The sequence below is a fragment of the Gavialis gangeticus genome, unplaced genomic scaffold, assembly GCF_001723915.1.
Source record: "Gavialis gangeticus isolate Ggan-Ray unplaced genomic scaffold, GavGan_comp1, whole genome shotgun sequence".
Taxonomy (NCBI): Eukaryota; Metazoa; Chordata; order Crocodylia; family Gavialidae; genus Gavialis; species Gavialis gangeticus.
In genome coordinates, this window is record NW_017729003.1 from 9,623,627 (window position 1) to 9,634,134 (window position 10,508).

Consider the following 10,508-nt stretch of genomic DNA (forward strand, 5'->3'; position numbering starts at 1 on the left):
TAGGAGACCTACCACCCTGATGCACTGCGAGTCACAGCAAACTGTCCTAAGGAATCTAAATGTAATACTGTAGTGTTTCTGACTGAGCAAGAGATTGGCAGTCTTCTTCAGCTGGTAACTGGAACCACTATGATGAAGGTCAGGTTCACAGCAGCATCTTTGTACTAAATCCACAAACAATCTTGGCTCCACAGATGCTCTTAGAACCCTTATACACATTTTGAAGTGACAAAAGACCCAGCAGAGACCACTTCTGTGACCTTGGCTTGCATACAAACTCCAACGGGAATACACTGCAGGTGATCAGAACATAAAATGACTGAAATTCTGGAGGCAGGCAGGCTCTTTATATATCCCAGGGTGAGTCAGAGTCAGATTTCTGCTACTGAAAGGGGGCGGGGGGGAACAATCAGCCATCCATTCAAATTTTGCCCCACAGAAGGCTCAGTTCAACTTAGTGAAATGTGAAGGATAAAAGATTTCTAAATAAGTAACAGTGTTAGACTCTAGGCCAGAATAAAAAGAGTAAACACCATTATTGCAGCACATTAACCCATTTCTGATTGCAAAAACTGACTTGTACCCAACACTACACTTTAACCCGTTATTGCAGGCTGCTTTTCAGTTGTGCTTCTGTAGAGAATGGATGGCAATGCTAATCATAACAAAAAAATTCAAGTGTCACAAGCTGGGTTGAGCACACAAAACTAGTTCACGGTAGGAGTCTTACTTTTTCAAGTGGATGATCTTAAACATTTGGTAAAACCACTTGCAGAAGTGACAACTCTCAGAAAGGCTGGGAAATACATTACTGAATATATTTTTAAAAGGGTGTTTCACTTCCCCTTACTAGGAATAACAAATGTTTGTGAAGGGAATAAAGTGCTAGGTCAGCTTAGAGTTGAATCTATTTCCCACCTTACAGCAGTATAATCCCCACAGTAAACAGAATGAATGAGAGCACGTTTTGATAGTATAGAACACACATAGCTGGGATGATTCTCATTTCCATTTGTAGCAGTTCATGATAGAACCAATAAGTGGGCTAGGGAAGGGTGAGGGAGGCATATGGTAGACAAGTTTTTACAAGATTCTCTCAGACACCTTTCACTACAACATATCAGAGTTCAGAGCCTTCCCCTAATAAAGGGTGCTTGCCAGTTACTAGAGCTTTGATCAGTTTAAACTAAGGATCACCAACCCTCGAAGAGAAAGGCATGTCTTTATTTAACTGAAAAAGAGGCGCTCTAGACAGCAATGAAACTTTAGACAAAATCTGCCAAGTATAAAATAAACTGGTTTAGTCTACATTAATAAACTTAAGATATGCAAGTGTTGAACACTTTTCATGCTACAATAACCCCACACAACCACCTCATGATTTTTACTGTTATAGTACACTGCAACCCTGCAACATTCCACATTGTAGAGTGAGCCCAGTAAACAGAACCTGCCACAGTAGAAAGACTGCTGATGGGTCATCACTTTAAGGACCAGAGGTTGGTAATTTAATTCAAAACACCTAAACATGAGGCAGCAACAAAAACAGGTGTGCTTGTGTGCCCTTTCCCTCCCCCCACCCCCACAAATAAAATCCCTGTGAATTTGGGAAAAAAAAGCAAAAAAAAAGCTTGATTGCACAAATCAGTCAACAGCACCCTCTTTACGATCAGACAATGTGACACAGCACAACCATCCTACAGATCAGTTAAGCCCAAATCTATGTTTATTGAGGACTTCCATATCATGATACTTTGTTCAGTAATTTGGGAAATATCTAATACCATTAAATTTGTTTTAAAAAACCCTAACAGACTCTGGACCAAATACGACAAATGTTAAATTAAAAAGTTAGAAGGGACACTGCTTACATTAACACTTTCTTTAAAAAATAGAATTGCTTTCTTATTAAGTCAATTAGCCACAGTGGTGAGACGTGTTCTTTTTCAGCTGCTACAGTGCAGTGTGCTGAATTTTGCACCCCAGCCCCATTGTAACTGAAAGCCATCGTTTCCATGGGAAACAATGGCAACTGAAAGGGACAATTTGCACCTGTGTGCAGACTGTGTTCTCTCCCAGTCATGTGGGGGAAGAAAAAAGAAAAAAAGAAAAGAGTTGTGTCACCACTGTGCAATAGGATAGCTGAAAACCAGGAGTCTCTTGGTCAATGCCAGTATGTGGTTGGAAAACCTTCCATGTTCTAATAGAAAAGTCCATAGGAAGCTGTGAACAGGATCAGTCCAGAGGAGTAAGACTCTATGTCTGTCCATTTATCAGTCAATGTACTGAGATAGCCAACGAAAGCCTTCACCATAACCTTGTCTTTTCAGCACGCTGCACATGAACACTTCCATGGGACGTGTATTCAGGTCTTTCAGTGGCACATTACCCTGAAATCAAGATAAAGTAGTCAGAATTCAAGCACTAAATTCACAGGTGCCAACCTCAACCTACCACGAAGAGGTGCCAGACTAAGTAGGAGGGCAGGGTCTCCATGGGGACCTGCCTGGGAGCCCTGTGGAGAGCACACTCTGCTAGGCACATAGGATGGGGCTGTGGGTGAGCATGGAGCAGTGTCTAGGAGCAAAATAGACAGGGCTGGGATCTTGGGGCAGGGGCAGTGACAGTATGGTCCACGGCCCAGTCGTGATCCACTTCCCGCACATTCCTGCCCATGGAACCACCACTCATTGCAGGGTCCAGTGGGGAGTGGACTGCAGCCCTACCCTGTCACTGTCCTGCAATCCCCATCCCCACCTTGCTGCTGCCCGTCTCATCTGCCCAGCCATGTGCACCCTGCCTGTGGGGATCCCAGAGACCCTGCCTGCATGCCTGCCCACTCCATCTGGCACCCCTGGCAGTGGGTGCGAGGCAGAAAGACCCGAGGCTAGATAAAACACAATCCTGCTTACCCCCGCCTTGGCCTGCAACAGCTCACTGAACCTCCTTTAATAACCCACCAGCCAAAATAAACTGCCCACCCTTTAGAAGGTCCTATAAGTGCCGATATTAATAGCAAAGATATCAATCTAGACACCTAGCTGCCCAAATGCAGAGAGCTAAAACTCTGGCAGTTGAGCAACAGGACCACTTAAGCAAAAACCTTAAAGGAGATAAATTGGTGCAAGCATTTCTCTATAAAGAGAATATAAACTGGTGCTTTAAAACTGCAGTACATAGAGTATATAGGCTGTGCACATTCTACAGGAACTGGATGCAGTTTTCTGCCCTATATGTTTAAGCATTTGTAATAAGTTACCTTTCAACACTGCTGTTCATAACTGCATAAAAGCTCTTAATTAAATACTTGTACCCTTCATTTAAGTTGGATGAACAGTTTAAAAAAAGCTTCCAAACTGAAACATTACTGTAATCTCAAATACCCACTCTCTACATTTAGCAAGTCTTAGCTGCCTAGAATTCCCACTAGCATTATTGTTTTAGCGCCTGTCCTGATGTTATTTGAAGTAGTAATCTGGTCACCAATGCTTGATTTGCACTCCTGCTGAATTTTTTAAAGAAGCTTTCATTCTGTAATATAGAACCCAAGTTTTACTAACAGCTCAAGCTCTTCTTTACCTTTCCCGTGGTCTGTCCATAAAGCCCAAAGATCTCCCGCAGTCTCTCCTCACTGATGGCCTCTGGTCTGTCAATTTTATTACCCAAGATAAGGATTGGCACATTTGATATCGTTTCATCTGTCATTAGTGCCTGTAGGAAAGACAGAAGTGTTAGCCTCACAGATTAAAAAAAGTTATCTATAAAAATGTATTTCTCTGCTCTAATGTCAGAAGATGGTCATAAACTGTTGTCAGTTGAATTATGCTACTTTAAAGAAAACTCCTCTTGTAAGAGAAATGTCACCATAACAGCCTCTTCAAGACAGCCATCATCTAAAATGTGTGGATTATTTAAAAATCCTCAGGACATTCTAAAAATAGCTGACTAGAGCCCCTTGCAATGTATAAAGATTTAGTCATTTAAAAAAAATATTTATCATGCAAACATAATAAGAAATGCAACATCTTCCTGTGACTCTCCAATAGCTCATCTATCAACACCTTACTGGTTTAGTTACCTACTGCAAAAACACCTACATATTAGGAAATCAGGATGAACCTGAGAAAATGCAAGCCAAAATTTTAAGGGAGGGAAAAGAATGTAGATTTGAGGCCTAGACCTTGTTGTACACTAAGGTCCAGCCCAAAGAAGGGGAAGAGGAATTGTACCATCAGTGGCTCAGACATAAGGGGGAAGGACCAAAAAAAACCAACTATGAAATGGAAGATTTACATTAAGCTCAACTTTGGACTCCATGAGACGTGAATGATCCGCACAGTCCACCAGAAAGACAATACCATTAATTGCTGGCAAGTAATTCTTCCAAACCCGACGAGCTAGAATAGAAAAGGACAAACATCCCTGTGAAAATGCTATTTTGAAGAGATTCAATACCTACACCCAGAAGAAACAACAGGAATCATTTCTCCACAATTCAAAGAGGTAGTTTAAAAGTTTCAGATGAACAGAACAAATCAAAGCTGCAAGGCTGCATGGGAGAAGTGTCAATTCTACCTTTCCCTTTCATTTTCTAATGTAAGGAGATTTTTGCCTCATACTCACTGTTCTAAGAGTGCAGAAAGCAGGATAGGGTAGCGCCCTGGAGACTAACTGGTCCAGAGAGGCAAAAGCTTTCACAGACTCAACTGTCAATGACCCAGAGCAGCAGTTAACTATTTTATGTAAATTTATTCTATCCAGGTTCTTATACCTAGCCCTTATAATTTATGCCTCTGAATCAAGAGGCACAATACCTAGAAAGCTTCTCTAAGCATTACAGTTCAACGCTAGTCTAATTTGGAATGTTGGCTATAATGATGTTTAAAGGGTTTAGAAAAAGTGCTGAACAACTAAGAAGGAAGGGATTTTTAGTTTAACAAGCACTACTAAAAGCCTGTTTGATTTCAGTGACTGCCATTTTCATAGATTTCATAGACATTAGGGCTGGAAGGGACCTCGGAAGATCATCGAGTCCAGCCCCCCACCTGAAGGGCAGGAAGGCAGCTGGAGAGAAATTTTAATTAAGCATCTCATTCTTTCAATTGAGACATAAGTTCCATCAACACAAAGGACCCAGAGAAGACCCTGCACAACAGCAGACAGTCCAGACCTGGCATTAAGATTAAGGAAAAAAGCAGAAAAAAAACTTTTCAGATCATCTTTAGGCATTCTAAAGAAACTGAGTAAGGTCCATGATTAAAGTCCATTGCAACCACCTTCAGATTGCAATAGTCTAGTTCCATGAACAAGGATGGTAAAAGGTGAGATTTAAGAAAAAAGAGAACCGACTGAAAGTGTTTTTTTCTTTTTGCAAGCTGCCAGAACTGTAAACTAAGATGTACCTGATACAGTAAATGGAACTGTAGAAAAATAAAGAATTAACTTTGCATATCAAGGACATGTACAATTCTAAATGCTGGAATTGAGATTAAAAAAATAAATTAAAAAAGCTGATCTGTCTAGACTAAACTTTAAGTCACTCAGACAAGTCATCACGAAACACTTTTGCTTCTTTTGTCACCCATGCCAAATATATTCTTACCTTGTTCATGCCCACCCAGATCAAAAGTCGTGAAAGTCATTCCAGCAATCGTCAGCTCTTCTGATGCTAAGAAAAAGACATCTTCATTTAGCTCAGGTGCAGCTATAAGCACCCCCACCTTTTTTAATGTGCATGCAAAAGATCAGATACAGAATGTATAAGTAATCTACTACCCAAAGAATTACTGATGACCTCAATTCCCACAGGTCAGTTTTAAAAGTCTAAGTCTTTCTACATTATAAGCACAAGACTGAGGCATCTTTCAAGACTACAAGTCAGTATTTCCTTGTACAAAACATTTAGAAGAAGATGGGAAAAAAACCCCCAAAACCTGTACACAATGGACCCAGTTAAACTAGATCACTAGGTAAACTCACTTGGATGTAGTGTAGGGACATGCTGACCCAATCTGTCATCCTTAAGCATGTGCAGAAGAGTGGTTTTTCCTGCATTATCCAATCCTAAAAACACTAGTTTTCCAGATTTCTTGTACAATCCTGTATGGCGTGAGGGAAGGAAAGGTAGAAAAATCAGATTTTTGTTTTGTTTCAGATAGAAGTGTGATCCATATGGCTGTATTATATGCCAACCAATAACAACACAATCCACCAACTCCTAAGAATAATATTGTAAAATACTGTATTCCAAAATGTTCCAAGCGTAGAGCATGAGCTATACAACTGATGCTATGGTTATGGCAGGACTGTACAAAATAGAGCTACTACACTAGACATTTTCTATGAGCTGACTTTTCCCCCTCACCATGAACTTAAACACATTTCTATAAAGAATGTACTCTCTCAAAAAACAACCCTCCCCCAAAAAACCCCAACAAACCTATGAAAGAGATGACAGCCTGAGAAGAGTGATGCTACATCACATCTACACTTAACTAGATCCAGTTAAAAAAATTCTTAAGTGTAATGGGTTAAAATTAATCTGCCATCCAAGATAGACACTTAAAAGTGAAATTATGATACCATTATTTAGCAGAAGATAGCACTGTGACTTGGCTTACCTAGGGAAGAATGTGAAACAAAATGAAGTGATGTGAACATAGATAGTTCCATCAGTTTCTGTAGATCCTAACCTTTCATTAAAAAAATGAAACAAACAAAAACATCCTACTTTGTGAAGATAAGTCATCCAAACGTGAACTGATTTAGTGGGACTTCAGATCTGCAGAGACCAATACTGCCAGCACCATTTAAGAAGAGGGCTTGACTATCAGGAAGCCCTGGCTACCATGTAAGAATTAGAAAATCCCACTGTGGCTGAGTGGAACAGGTGACTTCTTAGATTTCACAGGGAAGGGACTCATCAATATTAACACGACCCCTTATGTAGGCACGCTATGCATAGCAAAACCTGGTACAGTAGTGACTAGAGCACTCTATTGGTTGGCAACACTGGCTTGCCACTCCCCAGATATCCCTGTTGGGATCTCACTACAGAATCTTTTGCTTGGTGGGATGGTGCTGGCAGGACAGTCCTAGTAAAACAGTCTATTACCACAGTGCTGAAATTAGGGCCAGAAGGTGACTTAGCTTTTGGCAAGTTCTTTTGCTCCATTAAAACCTACTATATTTACTGAAATATAAGACGTCCCCCTTCCCTGATCAGAATGGGGAAAAAGCACCTTGCTTTATATTCACATACAAAGTAGAGGGGGAGGAGCAGGCAGCTGCTTTGGCTCCAATTCTGGCCCTGACCTGGGGTCAAGGCCAGAAGCAGACCCACAGCAGCCTCCTAACCTCCCCTCTACAGCTTCTGCTTCCCACTGCACACCCATCTCTCCCCCTTACTGTCAGGGTCCTTCCCCTGCCCAGCCAATCAGCAGCACCAACACTGCCGCAAGGCCAGGCAAGGGCTGGGCTTCTGTGCTGTGCTCTAGGAAGGAGCAGGCCCCCAAGCAGTGTATGGTGGGGGGAGGGGGAGAAGGAGCAGAGGAGTGGGTGGAGCAGAAGTCAAGGGGGCCCACCTCCTCCCCTAGCCATTACTTTCCCTGCTGTAGTGAAGGTGAAGGGGGAAGAAAGATTCAAGATGGCCCTCCAATATTTAAATTCAATACATGGAAAATATTAACAAATTTATACATTTTGATACACAAGGTGCTTTATGCAGGGGATTACCCATCATTAATACCTTGGGGAAGGTGGGGAGAACATGACATCTTACTTCCACCGTAAAGTATTCTGAACTTTATTAACAAAAGCTGTAAAAGTCTAGGTTTTATGGGGACCGACTCACCATTGATTTGATGCCTCTGACATGGTCTTAAGATAACTGACAACTCTGATCAACTAGCAATCAGCTTACATCTTGGTCCCAAGGAGTTAGGCAACCCAAGCAAAACAAAAAACTGGACAGTAGAGTCTAAAACAGGGGTGGGCAAGTACTTTGGCTGGTGGGCTGCTTACTGAGTTTTGGAGCTGTCAAGGGCTGCACATATTAAACTTTTCAGAAGATATCATTTTAACAAATCATATACTAAAAAATCAAACATCTACTATAGCAGTTAACATTGTATTTCAAAAAATATTTTTTGAGTAATGTATATAGGCAATTGCATAACTGCTCAAAATTAAATCTTACTCTTGTATATTGTACGTGTGTGCATGTGCATGTGCGTCTGTGTGTGTGAGGTGCTGCCTGTGTGCCAAGTCCCAGGAGCCGGGGGATGGGAGGCAGAGGACCCAGGGAGCACATGCAACAGAGCTCATCTGGGTAGTATGGTGCAGGCATGGCCCACCCCCACCCCTGTCTGGCCTGTGTTTATATAACACATCTGCACCTTCATTTTTCCTGATGATAAGAATTCAGATAGCTACTCAATATGGATGTGGAAGATTAGACTCAATTTTTAGAGGTAGCAGGGAAAGGCAAACTGCAGTAATTTGATACAATTTGCAGTAAAATAGTACAGAATGAAGCAGTGCATGCCCAAATAAGGAAAACAAATATCATAATTTGTACACATTTTAAGCTAATTATAACCTCGCCTTCTCCTACTACAAAAAACTTTTAAATGAGAATACAAACGTACCGACTGTAATACCATATTTTAGAGGTGCACCGATACATTGGTCCAATATCCGATTGGTACTGATATAAAGAAAATTATCTATATTGGATATCGGCCTTAAGAGGCTGATAATTGGGCCGACAACTACCCGCGTTGTGCACAGCCGCAGCACAGCACGTAGTCAGCAAAGACACAGCCTGCAGCATGGAGAGCTACCTCCAGCTGGTAAGTTGTGGGGTGAGGGGGTGCATGCAAGGGCACAGATCAAGGCCTTGCCAGGAGGCAGGCAGGAAGGCAGGGGGTCGGAGCCAAGGCAGTGGCTGAGCCAGGCTCCACTGGGAATAGGCCCCAGATCTGTGTGGGGCGGACTGGAGCCAGGGCAGTTCCCAGCAAAGCCTGGGCTGGGAGGGGTGTGGTGTCGCTGGGAGGGGTCTACAGAGGGGGAATGCAGCCATCCCGAAATTCACCCTAATGCCCTCGTAGTCCCCTGCTCCCAGTGGCGCTGGCACCCACCTCGCGGCCAGGGTACATGGGAAATAGCCCTGGCCCCAGCCTGGTGCAGATCTGGGAGTACACTTCCCCTTGTGCCCTCCTGGACAAGTGACAGCAGCAGCAGCAGGAGCTGATGGACCAGCCATGTGGCAGCAGCAGGAACCTCTTCCTGCCCCCTGGATGAGCCCTGCTCCATCCCACACCTCCCAGATGAGCTGCTAGGTCACCCCCCCCAACCCCCCCCCACACTGAGCACTGCTGAATTGTGGGATCACTATGGCTTGAAATGCTGTAGACAGTGGTGGGGCCCAGCCCAATGAGCTACATAGTAAGCCATGAGCTTCTTGTCTTTAGACTAATGTCATATATAGCTTGTACTACATATAAGCAGGTAACAAAATGCTGCTCAAGAGTGTTTCTGGAGTACCTGTGCTAAAACTTGCAGCAGTTTAGAAAATGAGATGCATCAGTTCTGACTGAACTAACTCTGTGGGTACTATATGCAAATTCCTATACCTATGTTTAATTTCAAGGTCAGTTTTCAAAATTGCTTCTCACTTCTATGTACTCAGGGAGAACAGGATATGACAGTAAGGAATGGGGGGGTGTTAAGGACTGCAGGGAGAAGTTGGGAAGAAGGCACAGAGCAAGGGGGCTACCACCCCAGATTTATTTCTTCTACTGTAGCAGTGGGAAGGGAACAACTTCAAGACAAACTTCTAATAATTTGGTTCTATACCTGGAAAATTTATAATTTTCTTATAATTTTTTAGGTATAATATCTAATTATTGGGAGAGTCATCTTATAATCAGAGTTGTTTTATATTCCAGTGAATACTGTAAGTTTAGTAAGCATGTCTGCAAGAGGGATTGCAAACTAACTTTCAGTGAGATTGAGTTGCTCACCTTAAAACCGATGGACTCAAGCCTGCTTAGCCCTTAAAAATGTGTTCTAGCTGTATCAGTAAGTTAGTAAATTAATTTAAACTCTTGCTTAATTCAGTCTGAGAGTCTGTTTGGCATCTGCAACAGCTTAACAAGATTCAAAATTACTTAGGTAAACCCATGTAACCCAGGCTTGCAAAATTACCTAGGAATTGCAGCACACTGCTGAAGCCATTGTAGATCCATTCAAAAATGAAAGACATTGCTGAAGATTAACTGCCTGGAAGAAAACACACACAAGACATTTATGGCTAAGAAGGCCAATGACACTTATTTGGCAGCCAAACAAAGCTGGTAGAGCACTCTCCTCTGTACTGGAAAGTTATCGACTGAAAGTGGAAGTTCAGGTACTAATGAAGCAAAAACAGGCTAAGTGTTCCACCCTGGCACCGGGTCAACGTTAAGAATCTGTGGTAGCTTTCACACGTAATGCTGAGCCAACAA

The 10,508-nt window shown here is 42.4% G+C and overlaps 1 protein-coding gene across 1 annotated transcript; it reads right to left on the reverse strand.

The window, feature by feature from the left end:
* Positions 1-1,203: 1,203 nt before the first annotated feature.
* On the reverse strand, positions 1,204-10,314 carry SAR1A (secretion associated Ras related GTPase 1A). Its single transcript, XM_019507800.1, has 6 exons — positions 10,210-10,314; positions 5,980-6,099; positions 5,603-5,668; positions 4,294-4,397; positions 3,580-3,711; positions 1,204-2,390 (listed from the first exon to the last, which is right to left on the reverse strand). Exons 1-6 carry the CDS (start codon positions 10,265-10,267, stop codon positions 2,274-2,276), a joined length of 597 nt encoding a protein of 198 aa, XP_019363345.1. The 5' UTR covers positions 10,268-10,314; the 3' UTR covers positions 1,204-2,273.
* Between the last annotated feature and the right edge of the window lie 194 nt (positions 10,315-10,508).

Excerpts from the sequence above, each read along its gene's own strand:
- SAR1A (XM_019507800.1), bottom strand. The coding sequence starts at position 10,267 with ATGTCTTTCATTTTTGAATGGATCTACAATGGCTTCAGCAGTGTGCTG. Across the intron at positions 3,712-4,293 it reads AGTCCAAAGTTGAGCTTAAT|GCACTAATGACAGATGAAAC; the intron begins GTAAATCTTCCA and ends TCTTTCCTACAG. Across the intron at positions 2,391-3,579 it reads ATGGACAGACCACGGGAAAG|GGTAATGTGCCACTGAAAGA; the intron begins GTAAAGAAGAGC and ends TCTTGATTTCAG.